This window comes from Cynocephalus volans, chromosome 17 (genome assembly GCF_027409185.1).
Source record: "Cynocephalus volans isolate mCynVol1 chromosome 17, mCynVol1.pri, whole genome shotgun sequence".
In the NCBI taxonomy this organism is placed as follows: Eukaryota; Metazoa; Chordata; class Mammalia; order Dermoptera; family Cynocephalidae; genus Cynocephalus; species Cynocephalus volans.
The window spans coordinates 6,983,236-6,998,293 of record NC_084476.1 but is presented as its reverse complement, the minus strand read 5'-3'; the positions used below and the strand labels follow the sequence as shown (position 1 = coordinate 6,998,293).

Genomic DNA, 15,058 nt, shown 5'->3' with positions numbered 1-15,058 from the left:
CTTTAAAAAGAAATCAGAACATTTTTGTGAGCTCTTAAAAGTATTGTAAGCCACCATGTCTCCTGTGCCTGATGGATGAGTTGGCCACAGATGGGTGCACAGCCAAGTGAGAGTATCTGGGTGGGCACCGACGGTCGGCTGCAACATGTTCTTGACCATAAAAGAAAGCTTTAATGAAGAAGCCTCCACAACACTATGAAAATTGAACTTGGAATTGTGTTACATTAATATTTTAACTTACGGAAAACTTACATATATAAACAGTTGTAAATCCATGAATATAGATGCCAGTCTCTTTCTTCTGGATTAATGTCATTCAGTACAGTTTTATAATTACCTTCATTAATATCTTGCACATTTCATACTTAATTTATTGCTAGGCATTTCATCACTTATATCACTGTTATGAATGGGATCCTTTTCCCTACCTAATTTTCAGTATTGTTGCTGGCACTGGTTTTTGCACTTTATCCTATAGTCAGCCATCTTATTAAGCTTTTATTAATTCTGATAGCGTTTCAGTAGAATCTCTATGGTTTTCTAGTTGTACAAATATAAGATAAATAGGAGATACAAATATAAATATAAAATAAATATAAGGTATAAATATTTGCCTTTTAATTTTTCTTATCTTATTGCATTAGCCAGAAGTTCCAAAATAACATCGAATACCAGTGGTGATATCATATACTAACTCCACTTGGATCTGTTTCTGGAATCTCTATTCTATTCCATGGATCTATTCTGTAGCCCTTTCCAGAACCGTATTGTTTTAATTATATTTAAATAACTGGTAGTTAACCACTCCACTACAGCTAATCTTGTTTCTCAAAATTTTCTTGACTACTCTCGCCATGTTGTTCCTTACCTCAGTGGAAGCACCTTTGGAATTTCACCGTTTATTCTTAGCATGTTTAGGAAGTTTATTTCTGTCTTTGTTAGAGTTTTTCTGGGAACAGCTGCTAAATTTGATCAGATGCTTTCTCTAGCATCTATTGATATGAATATGTGGCATGTCTCCTTTTCTCCTTTGATTTACTAATTTTAATGAATGGAGAGTAAAGGGGGGCATTTACTTGAGGTGGGGGTGGGGTGCGGCCTCTCCAAGGTGACTTTGTGGTGAGATCAAGGGTCCTCTTCACAAGTGTCGGGTTAGAACCTCTGCTTTGAGGGCAGAGCGAAGCCAGCAGCAGGAGGACTTTGCAGGTTTATCCGAGACGTGCAAATGTGCGGAACCGTCTCGGGACCTGCCGAGGGCGCACTTCAGCGCTAGGAGGACGTGGCAAAGCATAACGACCGAGTGGAGACCCGTATGTCCCCTTTCATCTCAGGATTTGAAAGGCACTGGTGATCAGTTTCCGTCTAATGAGCAGCCATTGAACCCTCACAACAGCGGGGATGAGCCTGCATCTTTGCCACCCCCATGTCACAGGTGAGGACACTGAGGCTCGGAGAGGCCGGGGTGCCCCAGCAGAGCCAGGATGACAAGGCGGCGCGGGCTGGCTCCAGAGCCGGGCACTCCCGGGCACGTCCACCAGGTGGGGGTGAGCGCGAAGGGACGGGGCCGGCCGCCGTCGGTCCCTCCCACCCCGTCGTCGCGGGTCCCGCCCGCGGGGAAAGGCGAGTCCGGGTGGCCCGCGCGCGGTCCGCGTGCACCGGGCGGAGCGGGGCGTGCAGAGCAGCGCCGGCCGCGGGCGTCGGGGCCCCGGGCCATGGCGGCGGCCGCGCTCCTGCTGGGCCTGGCGCTCCTGGCGCCGCGGGCGGCGGGCGCGGGCATGGGCGCGTGTTACGACGGCGCGGGGCGCCCGCAGCGCTGCCTGCCGGGGTTCGAGAACGTGGCGTTCGGCCGGCGGGCCGAGGCCTCGCACACGTGCGGCAGCCCGCCCGAGGACTTCTGCCCGCACGTGGGCGCGGCGGGCCGGGGCGCGCAGTGCCAGCGCTGCGACGCGGGGGACCCCGGGCGCCACCACAACGCCTCCTACCTCACGGACTTCCACAGCCAGGACGAGAGCACCTGGTGGCAGAGCCCGACCATGGCCTTCGGCGTGCAGTACCCCACCTCCGTCAACATCACCCTCCGCCTGGGTAAGCGCGGGCTCCGGCCGCCGCCCCTGTGTCCCCTGACCCACCCCCACCCCGGGAGGCTGAGCTGCTGCGCGCCCCCGATTGGGCTGTGGGACCCAGACGCAGGGGTGGAGGGCTCGGGAGACTGAGGGGTGCCCCTTGGAGCTCGGAGGGGCAGGAAGCCTCCTGGGAGCCCTTTGCAAAGCCGTGGTTCTGGGTGCAATTACAATCCCTTGCTTGTAATGGTTCTCCGTCCTAGACCCAGACTGTTGGGGAGAGGGTCACAGGTGACACACCAGGGGGTGAACCGTCCAACCTCCAGGGCAGGACTCCCAGCTTCGGGTCTTCTGGTCGACTTCAGGGGCTCAGTGGACCCCTGAGGCTACCTGCAATCCTCCGGTGTGCTCTGGGGGATAGGAGCCAGGGCATTCGCTACTGAACGGGAAAAGTAGCCCTCTGGGCAGGACCAAGTTTTGTCATGCTGGTGCGTAGCTGGACCAGTTGGTGTGGCCTGTCTTCCTTGCCCAGGATCCCTCCATCCAGTCCCACGCCAAGGTGCAGGAGTCCTTAAGTCCCTGGGAATCAGCATCCAAAGTCTGGACCCGTCCCTCACTCTCGGCCTCCCCCACCACAGGGAACTGGAATGCCCCCCCAACAAGTCCAGCCCAGTCCAGTGTCCTCGTTGAGCCCCTGCCATGTGCCAGCCACTGCAATAAGCACCTTTCCTGTTGCAGCCACACTGCCCTTTCAGGGAGAGGCTGTTGTCACAGATTTACTCCCTTATCTGTGATGTCACAACCTCCCAAAGCTTCAAAAACACAAAGTATTTTTATAACTCGTTTTGGCTACTAAACCTGGTCTGAGGCTATGGATGGACTTTTTTTATCCTAGTGAGGGTGAGTATTCATTTCGCTCGTGACGTCTCATCTGAGTCCAGCCTGCAGCCCCAGATGCCATTGGGAAGGGTGGAGGGTGGGGGGCAGTGGGGGGCTCGCACTATGTGTGGTATAAGGCTTTCATCATCTTCCTAAACTCTGAAAAGTTCAGAATTCCAGAACACATCTGGAGCCAACGAGTTTGGATAAGGGATGATGGGAGTGCATCCCCGTTTTTCAGATGAAAACATCGAGGCTCAGTGAGGTTGAGTGTTTTGCCCAAAGGCACACAGCTGTTAAGTGACCATCTGGATATGGGTATCTGTGTACATCAGAGGTCAGAGCATAAACCCCTTGACATGACCTCCACCACCACCAGTTGAGTTGGCTCCTGCTAGGCCTGGGTGACAGTGCCCTGTGGAGAGCAGGAAAATTACACTGGAGTGGTGAGGAGAGCAGGCAGGAGCTGGCAGAGTGCCGCCTGCCACTCCAAGAAGCTCAGTTCCCCTGGGACCATGTCACTTTCTCTTGGCCTATCCGGACCATTAGGTGGGGCTTCTGGATGGGGTGGGGTCTCTAACCTGGCATAGTGGGGGGAACAGGAAACCAGTGGGGAGGGGAGAGGCTGGGAGAGTTGGCTGGACAGGGCTGGCAGAACCCCAAGGCCACAGGAGAAGGATAGGGCGGGAGTGGGGAGACACTGCTCCACAACGAAGAGTGTCACATGTGTCAGAAGGAAAGGGACTCAGCCCAGGCACCCACGAAGCAGGATCGGCTTGGGGAAACTTCCAGGTGTTTGGATTTGTGGGTAGTCCCCACTCACGGAGCACTTATTGTGTGCTGGGCCCTGTGCTTGAGCTGCGTGACCTCGTTGAACTCTGCCTGGATCCTTTAGAAGCAGGTGGTTCTGATCCCTGTACAAGCAGGGCTCAAAGAGACCCCACACTGTAAGTGTGGAGCCAAGATGTCACACGCATGCACGCACGTACACACACGCTCCAGGCCAGCATCCTTCCTTCGTGTGGTACAGCACCAGGCACTAGGAGGGAGTCCAGAAGCATTTGTACAGCAAGAAAAGAATGAACAAATGAATGAATGAATGACGGTGTCACCTCCTCCATCCTCTGCTTCTGGGCCCAGCTCCAGGTTCTCTTTTGCCTGCTCTGGGAGGCAGAATAGGGTAGAAATCACAAAACAAGGCTTTGGACTCAGGCCCAGCAGAGCCACTCGCTGGGCAAGTGATGTCACCAGTATGTGCCTTGGTTTCCTCGTCTGTGCAATGGGGGTAAGAGTGATCACCTCCAGGTTGTGCAGGTTCCATGAGCTCAGTTTGGTGCCTTGACAGTCTTTGTGTGTGACGAGTGTCCATCTGCTGAGGATGGCTCAAGGCTGAGGTTCCCCTGTGGGGTGGGCTGTACTGCAGGAATTGAGAAATGCTCCCCTGGCCAACCCAGCTCCCAAAAGACATCCTGACCCTGGACGCTGTTTACGTAAGCGGGGTGCTGGGGGCCTGTGGCAGCCCCAGATATGGCTCATTTTGGGTTCCATATGACAGGTTTGCTCCAGGCTAAGCCATGGATTGCGTAACATCGGGGGAAGGAGAGGTCTGGGATTGTAGGGTGTCCCTGATCTTTAGAGGAGGTGGGCCAGGGAGCCCCTCTCCTTGGTCCTCAGGCCACCTCTGCTGGCTCCATCTTCCACCCTCCCCTACCCTTGAAGCCTCGTGGGAGGGGAGAGTGGGCGGCCCGCTCTGGCCCAGGATCCTCTGGAGGCAGTGGGGTGAGGGATGGGGGAGGGAGAGGCTGTTCGTCAGCCTGGGATGGAGGTCGCTGCTTTCCCAGCCCCCTGTTGCTCTGGACATCTGTTCCAGATCCTGCAGTCACTAAGCTGAGCCTTCCTGTCTGGGATGAAAGGCAGCAGCGGGGTCTGGCAGCTCCACTGAGGCCCAGGGAAGCCGGCTGGGCTGGGGTCTGGTGGCGGTGGGGAGCGTGGGAGGAGTGGACAGTCCATCTGGGGTAACAAACACTTATCGAGGGGGCTCTAACCACGTGCCAAGAACTCTCTGAGCTGGCATCCCGACCTGGCATGGTTTGTTCTTTTATAGATGGGGAAACTGAGGCTCTGAGGATGAGATCAGTTGCCCTGGGTCACACAGGCCAATAAATGTGGTGGATCCAGGACCCTCACCCTAACTGCACTTCACTTGGGAATAATGCTGGACCATGTGCTTCTGGGAAGAACCCAATCTGAGCCATGGCTTTTGGTGGGGACGGGGCGAGTCTTTCCTTCCTGGAACCACAGAAAGGCTCCTGAGTCCCCAAGCAGATGAGTTCTGAGCCTTCGAGCCTCAGGTGAAATTGCAGGGTGGGCTCCTGCCTCCCCACCCTCCGCTCTCCAAATGGCTGAGCGCCGAGGTGACTCCTTCCTGTATTCATTCAGCCATTCGCTCAGTATCTGCCGCGGAGGTGTGGCTATGAGCAGGACCATGCACAGTCCCTGCCCTCGTGGGTCTGCCAGAAGGTGGACTGTATGGAGGAAAGACAGAAATGAGGATTTATGCTCTGAGAACATGCATGGGGGGACAGGAAGGGCCTTGCAGCAAGAAGCCTGGCTCTGGGTGGGGCTGGACTTCAGGGGGACCCTGCCTGCCCCTGAGGAGCCCCGGAGCCAGCTGGGTCTCCTGAGCTCTGGCTCCATCACATCTTCCTGTTGAGTGGGCGGCTGTGTTTGTATTGGCTGGGGCCTCCTTCCTTCTCCCTGGGGGATCTGGCTGGAACACTGAGCCCTAGACAGGTCAGGGGTCAAGGCAGCGCCCCGGTTAGCTGCCATCCACCCACGCAAGGGGACCCCATGGCCCCTGGGCCCAGCCGGCCTTGGCTGCCTCACCCCTCTCTGAGCCTCCCAGGACTAATCCAGGAGTTTCAGGGTGGGAAGCCCGAAAGCCCAGGAGGGGTGCAGGCAGCCTCCCCGCAGGCTCGCCAGCCACCGCACCTCCCGCTCCAGCTGCAGCCAGCGGCGCTTCGGCAGGACCGTGAACAGGCCAGGAGGCTCTCCCGTCCCTGGTCTCCGCACATGTGGATGCCTCTGCCTGGCATGCTTTCTCTTCCCAGCTTCCCGCTAACCCACGTCTCGTTCAGAAACAAGAAAACTGAGCGCCTGCCATGTGCCAGCCCCCGTGCCATGCAGTGGAGATGCAGCAGTAGACAGATAGCTGTCTGCACACTCGGCCCAGAGGTGACCTCCTCCGGGAAGCCCCCACCGCTCCAAGGTGGGCCAGAGGGCCTGACTATGTGTCCTTGTAGCCCCTCGCCAGTCTGGATCACGCTGTGGGGAGGTTTTGGTTCGTTTGCGTTCACCCCTAGCTCTGAGCTGCCAGAGGGGATGCCTGTTTTCACAGCTGTACCCCAGCGCCCAGCACAGGGCCCGTGACGCAGGGGTGCTGGGTAAATGTTGGCTGGACGAATGAATGGAATAACAGCTAAAACTTAATTGTGCGCATGCTGCATGCCTGGGACTGTCCTAAGGGCTTCGCAGGCATTTGCCAATTTAGTCCATTATTGTTATGCCTGTTTTGCAAACAGGGAAACTGAGGCAGTACATTCAAGTCATTTGCCCAGTTAACCCAAGGGAGGTCAGGTGTTTTGCCCAAGGCCCCAGAGCTGGGAAGTGGTGGAGCTGGGCTGTGAACCTCAGCTGTAAGACCTCACCGATCTTCCTCTCCTGGACAAGGGAGTGAGTGAGGGATGCATGCAGGAATGACTCCGGCTCTCCAGGTGCACACATGCTCCCCAGCCATGGGTTCCCAGCAGCGCCAGCCTTCCTCCTGGCTCTGCCCTGCTCCTGCTCACTCCAGGGCTCCAGACCCTTCACCTGCCTCCCTCCCCGGGCCAGCCCTCCCACCAGGTGCGCCCTCGCCCCATCTCACGTCCTGGGTTTGCCTGTTGGAATTGCGGGCCACTCGCCCTGGCCCAGTCTCCCACCTGAGCCCTTGACGGGGTAATTTCACCAGCCTCCTGAATGTCTACCAGCCCTTGGATGTCATACAAGGGCCTCATACTTAGAGTCCAAAAGTAAAGGCACCTGCATTCATAGCAGCATTATTCTCAATAATCAGAAGGTGGAGGCACCCAGGGATTCACTGACAGGTGAATGCATGAGCAAAATCAGTGTGTGCGTACAGTGGGCGCTTGTCTGGCCTTGGCAAGGAAGGACGTGCTGACACGTGCTACAAGATGACGGACACTGGGGCACAATGCTAGTTGAAGTAAGCCAGACACAAAAGGACAAATACTGTACGATTCCACTTGTATGAGGTCCCTAGAGGAATCGGATTCATGGAGACACAAAGTGGAACAGTGGCTGCCAGGGGCTGGGGGAGGGGAATGTGGAGTTACTGTTTAATGGGGACAGAGTTTCAGTTCTGAACTTTCAGAAAAAGTTCCAGAGACAGATGGTGGTGGTGGTTGTGCAACAGTGTGAATGTCCTTAAGGCCACTGAACTGTGCACTTAAAATGGTTAAAATCGTAAACTTTGTATTATACATATTAAAAACAAAAAAGCAAAGTCAAGGCATCCTTCTTCTTCCCCTGGTCTCCCTATACATTGAAGCAAGAAACTGGTGAATCAGCTCCCTCCTCAGCCCTGTGCCTTCAGCATTCACCAGATAGCTGGACCTTTCTCAGAATGGTCTTGGTGTTTGTCCCCCTCTCCATCATCCCTTCAGCTCCTTGTCTGTTCCCTGACTTGTGGCAGTGGTACTCAGTGCCCTGCCGACTGTCTTTGCACACTTGTAGTTTGTACACTCCAGTCATGGCTCAGCTCTGACTGGACCTCAGAATCCTTCTTAACACAAAGCCCTAGGCAATCATTAATCAGGCAAAACCTGTTAAACACCGGGTTAGACAACGGACTTACCAATCCCAATTCATATTAAGGGCTCAGAATTCATTCAAAGATGGGAGGGCTGTGATGGACCCAGCCCCGTTTCAGCCAGGCTCTTGTGTCTGGCATCATGGTCATGGGGAGTCCCCAGCTCTTCACAGGGACCTACCATGCCCAGAATTGCCAAGAGCTAGGACAGAGGAAGTAAGGAACAGTGGGCAGCCAGACGATGGGACTCAGGGACCTTGCTGTGATCCCCGCACAGTCTGGAAGCAGCACTCCCGCCTGGTTCTAATGCCCACACTGGGCAGGGCAGCCTCGCCCACACGTTCCCAGCTCCTCTTCCCAGCCCCAGGCCGTGGCTCCCCAGATGGCTCCAATTAAAAGGCTTTGTTTTGTTTCTATTTTCCCAAAATAAGACTCTCCATTCCAAGCTCATTCTGCTTGGTCAGTGCCGGATGTGGGCCGGCTTGGATTTATGACTGTCCCAGTGTCATTTTTGATGGGCTTTATGTCCCAGCTGTCTGGAGAGGACATGGCTTGGCACTCCTGGTGCTTGGCCTTGGGGGTCTCTGCTGCACCCATATAATGGGTCAGCCAGCCGGAGGATAGGAGGGAGCGGGTGGGCCCTCTGTGTCTGCGTGGGCACCAGCACCCCCTTCCTGGGCAGCCCTTTGCTTGGGGACCCACAGAGCCCCAGTGGGAGGGTAGCCTGGTTCCAGGCAGCAACTCTGGGGGCTGCAGTCACATACAGACTCAGCTATTTTCCACGGGATATTGGTGGAGTCTCTTCTCCTTCCTGAGCCTCAGGCTCCTCATTAGTACGACACGAATAGTGATAGAACTGTTTGAGGAGCTCAGGTATGCAGTGTGCATAAAGCACTTAGCAAGGTCCCTGGCACATAGTAGGTGCGAAATACTGGCTGCTGTTGATAGAGACTCATTTGAGGATCATGACTCGTAGGCACAGTTGGAACAGTGTTAGACATATAGTCAGGCCTGCCTGCCTGTCTCAACTCTCTCACTGGGTTAGAAACTCTTTGAAGGCATAAATCATGCTTTGTCATTACTCACTCATCCGGTGAGCATTTATTGAGCACTTACTATGTGCCATGTGCTGTGCTCAGCTGTAAGGATTCATGGCACCTACCCCTGAGGGGGTCACAGACTAGTGGGAGAGATGGTAGGTTTTCATAGAACAGGATGAAGAAGCCCAGGGAGGCTGGGGGAGTGCCAGCAAGGCACCCAAACCCATGGATCCAAGGATGAGTGGCCAATTAGCCAGGGGAGGCGGGGAGGAGGGCATTCCACATTGGGCTGGGTGTTGGCAGGGCTGTGGCTGCCTCACGGTGGAGCCTGCAGTTCAGGGTGGCAGGAGTGTGGAGAGGTGGGAGGAGTGAGGCTGGAGCGTGTGCTGAGTCCGCTAAGCCCCGTGGGACGAGCAGGGATGCATGGGAGCCAGCCAGGTGTGGGGCAGGGGGAACAGCATTCCAGGCAGGGGAACAGCATACCGGGCAGCCTGGAGGTAAGGGGGCCATGTGTTCCCAAGCAGTGTCACCCCCAGTTAACAGTTGGGAATGACATTTTGGTCCAGCTTTCCCGACAGGAACACACCTATCTCCATCACTTGGAAGCCTCCTTGGGCCCTGGAGCTTGCAAGTGTCTGGGTTGGGGCTGCAAACTGAATGCTTGTTGCCATTTAGAAGATCTTGGGGCTGTTTTATTTCCCAGCCTTTCGGTTGCTTTGGGCAGAAACCTTTTCATCACGAAGCACAGATTAAGTTGTTTTCTTGGTCCTTCTAATTAACTCTCGTAACAAAAAGTCCCGCCGTGTCTCTGTGATGCTGCTGCGGCGTCTTCTCTCACCTCCTGGCTTGGCAAGGCAGGAGGAGCCCTGATGTTTCCTAGCGCGTGATGTTGCTTGTTTGCATGAAATCCCAGTGACTGCCTTTTTCCAATCGCGCTTCTAGCTGCCAGCTACCTTTTAAGTGGCTCCAAGCTCCCCTCCCGAGAGGTGTCTGGCTGCTCGGTGTTTACTGAGGAGTCTGGGCAGGCGGCCTGCAGCGGGCTCCGCACGGCGCGGTCGGTGGACGCACGTCGGGGCTGACCCCTGCCTGGTCCCGAGGCCTGAAGGCTGCGCGTAGCAGACACTGCCTGGGATTGCTACACACGCTTGCTTTGAAGGGACTCAGTTATTGTGCCAAGCTGTGCCACAACGGAACTTTGAAAGACATGTTAAAACGGAACGTGGCAAGGCGGTTGCTTTTTTAAAATTTTAGTAAAAATGTGTTTTCTCCCATTTTTAAATTAGAACAAGCTTCAGGAAAGAAAATTGGAAAAATGCAATAAAACTGAGAAAAGGAAGAAGAGTCACTAATGTCCTGAAGACAGACACGCACGCTTACCAGTTTGACGTCTTTTTTGCCGGATCTTTGGGGATCTTTAAGTAGAAATCTGATGATTCTGCTGTCTTGTCTTTCTTAACTCAACATTTTGGCTTCATCTTCCTCTGTGCGTTCCAAATGCTCTGTCACTGATTCAATGGTGTCAACCATTGTGCAAATTTATGTCCTACTGTTTACTTAACTTTCCCCTTATGGTTCCAATTTTTCCCTTCTATAAAAAAATGCCTCGATGAATGTTTTCATGCATGTAGGCTCCTCTCCTTCTTTGGATTCCAGAAGTAGGTTTTCTTTGCCGAAGGCCAGGAATATTTTTGTGACTCTTCATTCATGTCACCAAACTGCCCTCCCAAAGGGCCAAAATATATTTTCCCCCAAACTCTTCTGTTATGGTGGTAAAATACACATAACATTCACCATCTGAAACATGTTAAGTGCACAGTTCAGGGGCATTAAGTACATTCACGCTGCTGTGCAGCCCTCACCACCGTCCGTCTCCAGAAAACTCTGTCCCCATGAAACACCAACTCCCCGTTTCCCTCTCCCAGCTCCTGGCAGCCACCGTTCCACGTTCTAGCTCTATGAATCTGGCTATTCTAGGTACCACATGTAAGTGGAATCCTACAGTATTAGTCTTTTTGTGACTGGCTTCTTTCACTTAGCATCATGTCCTCAAGGTTCATCCATATTGTAGTGTGGGTCAAGATTTCCTCCCTTTTTAAGCTGAGTGATAGTCCATTGTGTGTGTACACGTGGTGTTTACCCATTCCTCCCTCGATGGACGCGTGGGTGGCGTGCATGTTAGCTACTGTGACTAGTGCTGCTGTGAACACAGGGGTGCAAACATCTCTTCGAGGCCCTGCTTTCAGTGCTTTTGGGTGTACACCCAGAAGTGGAGGTGCTGGATCATATGGTCATTCTATGTTTAGTTTTTTGAGGCACCACCAAGCCGTTTTCCACAGCAGCTACACCATTTTATGTTCCCAACAACAGTGTACACGTGTTCAATTTCTCTACGTCCTTACCAACACTTCTTATTTTCTGGTTTTTTTATAGTAACCTTAATGAAGGGAGGTGAGATCCAATTATATATGTGTATGACTTCAAAGCCTTCTTGGAAAGATTTGTATTATCTTTCAATTCTATTTTTATAAGAACTTTTTTTTTTTTTTTTAAAGATGACCAGTAAGGGGATCTTAGCCCTTGACTTGGTGTTGTCAGCACCACGCTGTCCCAAGTGAGCCACGGGCTGCCCCTTCTACAAACTTTTTGAAGTACCCTTGTGTAAACACACGAACACACACACACAGTCATACCCTGCGTAGCGATGTCACCGTCATCAACAGCTGCATATACGATGGTGGTCTCACAAGATCGTGATGCCTGTTCCGTACAGTCTAGGTGTGTAGCAGGCTACACCATCTAGGTTTGTGTAAGTAACTCTGTGATGTTCGCACAACAAAATCGTCTGATGCATTTCTCAGAACATACCCCAGTTGTTAAGCAACCCATAACTGAATATATATATGTATGTGTGTAAATATGTATATATATTTGTAAATAGCTTTATAGAGATATAATTCACATACCATACAATTTACCCATTCAAAGTGTACGGTCCAGTGGTTTTTAGTATATTCACAGAATTGTGCACTCATCACCACAATTTTAGAATATTTTCATCACCCCTGAAAGAAACTCTGTACCCGTTGGCAGTCACTTCCCACGTCCCCCCATATCCCCATCCTGACTCCCAGCCCCCAACAACCACTAATCCACTTTCCGTCTTTGCGGATTTGCCTATTCTGGACATTTCACGTAAGTGGAGTCATACGATCTGTGGTCTTTTGTGACTAGCTCCTTTCATTTAGTATAAAGTTTTTAAGGTCCAGCCACATGGTATCCCGTGTCAGTACTTCATTCCTTTTTATTGCCCGGTCATACCCCATGACATGATATATATGACACATGATATGACACACCACATTTTATTCATTCATTCATCGGTTGACAGACATTTGTGTTGTGTCCGCTCTTTGGCTGTTATGAACAACGCTGCTGTGAATATTCACATGTGAGTTTTGTGTGGACGTATGTTTTTACTTCTCTTGAGCATATACCTAGGAGTGGAATTGCTGGGTCATATGGTAACTCGGGTATGTTTAACATTTTGGGGGTCTGCTGGCTGGTATGGGGTATGTTTAACATTTTGAGGAACTGCCAGGCTGTTTTCCAAAGTGGCTGCACCATTTCACGTTCCCACCAGGAGCGTGTGAGGGTCCCAACTTCTCCACAGCGACCAACACTTGTTAGTAACTGTCCTTGATGGTAGTCATCCTAGTGGGTGTAAAATGGTATCTCATTATGATTTTGATTTTGATTTCCCTGATGGCTAATGATGTTGAGCACATGTGCATGTGCCTGCTGAACATTTGTGTATCTTCTTTGGAGAAATGTCTATTCACATCCTTTGCTGTATTTGAATGGGGTTGTTTGTCTTTTTACGATTGAGTTGTAAGAATTCTTTGTATAGTCTAGATACAAGCCCGTCACCAGATATATGATTTGCAAATATTGTCCCCCATTCTGTGAGTTACCTTTTCATTTTTCAGTGGTGTTCTTTGAAGGGCAAAAGCTCTGGTTTTGATTAAGTCCAGCTTATCTATTTTTTCTTTTGTCACATGTGCTTTGGGTGTCATATCTAGGAAGGCTTTGTCTAACCCCAGGCCACAAAGATTTACTCCTTGATTTTCTGCTAGGAGTTTTGTAGGTTTGGCTCTTACATAGAGCCAAGATGTTAAAGCAGAGGACTAAGGTGATTTCTCTTTGGTACCTAACGAAGATTATGGTCAGTGACAGAGGTGGCCGCAGCGTGGGCCAGAGAGAAGAAAGCAGACCCTGGGTGGGGGGAGTAAGCTCTGGGGACTTGGAGTCTACTGCTAATGATAGAACTTACAGGAAGGGCTCCCTCCATTGGTCATTCGTTCATTCATTCATTCATGCATAAACACTCGGTGAATGCCTGCCATGTGTCAGACACTTTGCTAGGTGCTGGGGTGGCAAAGAGTAAAAAGAAAAGCCAGGCGCTGGTGGGGAGGCCCTCTGTCTCTCAAAGGAAGCCGACTGAGGAGCAGTGACCCCGTGTGATGAGCTGCGTACAGGAAGCTGGCACAAACAGTGGGCTGTTATGTTATAGGAGACTCCCCCCGCAACTCGGGGAGGATGTGGGGTGGGCTTAGGCTAAAAGAAAGCTTCTGTGAGGAGGGGGTCCCTGAGTGGAGTCCTAAATGGGGGCATGGTATTTAAGCCAGCATGGAAATTGCCTTTTAAAATTCACCCTTTATTTCCTTGTTGCTGAAGTCATATATGCAGTGAGTTGAGAAGTCAAATACTTCCTCAGAGCCAACTGTGGAAGGCAGCAGGAGCTACCCCCGCTCGCCCACCCCAGCCTCCCTCCCAAAGTCCCCCACCCAGAAGCAGCCACGCTGCACTCCATGAGCTGTTTCTGTCCCCTGTTGCCTCCATATCTCCCAGTGGGGTGTGCATATAGCCAAGTTTTTCTGTTCTGAGGCATCGCTTATTGGCATCCCGTGAGGGAAGAGGAGGAATTAGGGACCCCCTCCTTCCTGCCCACCCTGCTTCCCACCCACAGCCACCCTTTCTATCCCCGGTCTCCCAGCGCAACTGAGTCATTGTGATATGTCTGGTTTGTTGTTGTGTGCGCTCCTGGGGCATGGTGGCGGCAGCTGGGTAGAGTGGAAGTGCCAAAAGTGCAAAGGCCCCCAGAGTGGTGACAGCAGCATGGGGGAGGGGAGGGGGGCTGAAGGCAGGGGAGAGGAGAGGCCGCTGGGGGGTGGGGGAGTGAGTAGAGAGGCCCCTCCAGGGAGGGTGAGGAAGAGGAGCCCAGGAGCAGACCCAGGAAGGAGGGCCAGGAGGGTGGGCTGCACAGAGGCCTGGGGCAGGGGTCTTTTGAGGTGATGGAAATGCTCAGAGGCCCAGGAAAGGAAATAAGGCAGGGTCCCCTGGCTGTGGCCATGAGGGGCTGGGGGTGAGGTGGCTTTGCAAGAGCAGTTTCCATGGAGTGGCCCAGAGAAGCTGAATTGCAGTGGGTTGAGTTGAGAGATGAGGCCACGGACCCGGTGGATCCAGACCTCTCTTGGGAAATTTGGATCAGAAGAGAAGTTATTGGAGATATTGGAACAAAAAGAGATGGTTGCCTATCAGGGGTGTTACAATGCAGATTCCTGTGCAGGGAGGTGAGTTGACCGAGATGAGAACTAGCCAATACCTGGGGAGCCTGCCAGTATCTCCCACCCCGGAGAGCCTCTAATGATCCATTCAAGACAGTGCATGCATGCAGCCACTGTGTTGCCCCTGGACGAGGATTCCAAGTGTCCCTTCCCTTCTGTAACATGGGTCCACATCCTCCTGGCTGCAGGAAAGGCGTACGAGATCACCTACGTGAGGCTGAAGTTCCACACCAGCCGCCCAGAGAGCTTCGCTATCTACAAGCGCAGCCACGCGGGCGGCCCGTGGGAGCCCTACCAGTTCTACAGCGCCTCCTGCCAGAAGACCTACGGCCGGCCCGAGGGCCAGTACCTGCACCCCGGCCAGGACGAGCGCGTGGCCTTCTGCACCTCCGAGTTCAGCGACATCTCCCCGCTGAGCGGTGGCAACGTGGCCTTCTCCACCCTGGAGGGCCGGCCCAGCGCCTACAACTTCGAGGAGAGCCCTGGGCTGCAGGTCAGAGAGGAGTGTGGCTCGGGGGTCGGGACTGGTCTGCAGGCGGGATGATGGAGTCAGGGGACAGCAGGAGAGTCGCAGTGGCAGGACCC

General features: G+C 53.0%; 1 protein-coding gene across 1 annotated transcript in view; it reads left to right on the top strand.

Moving 5' to 3' along the window:
• Positions 1–1,712: 1,712 nt before the first annotated feature.
• The window catches only part of LAMC3 (laminin subunit gamma 3), a 62,107-nt gene continuing 48,761 nt past the window's right edge, over positions 1,713–15,058 (top strand). The window contains exons 1-2 of the mRNA XM_063082353.1: positions 1,713–2,085; positions 14,662–14,966. Coding sequence (XP_062938423.1) covers positions 1,713–2,085; positions 14,662–14,966 — 678 coding nt within the window. The remainder of the gene's footprint in view (positions 2,086–14,661; positions 14,967–15,058) is intronic.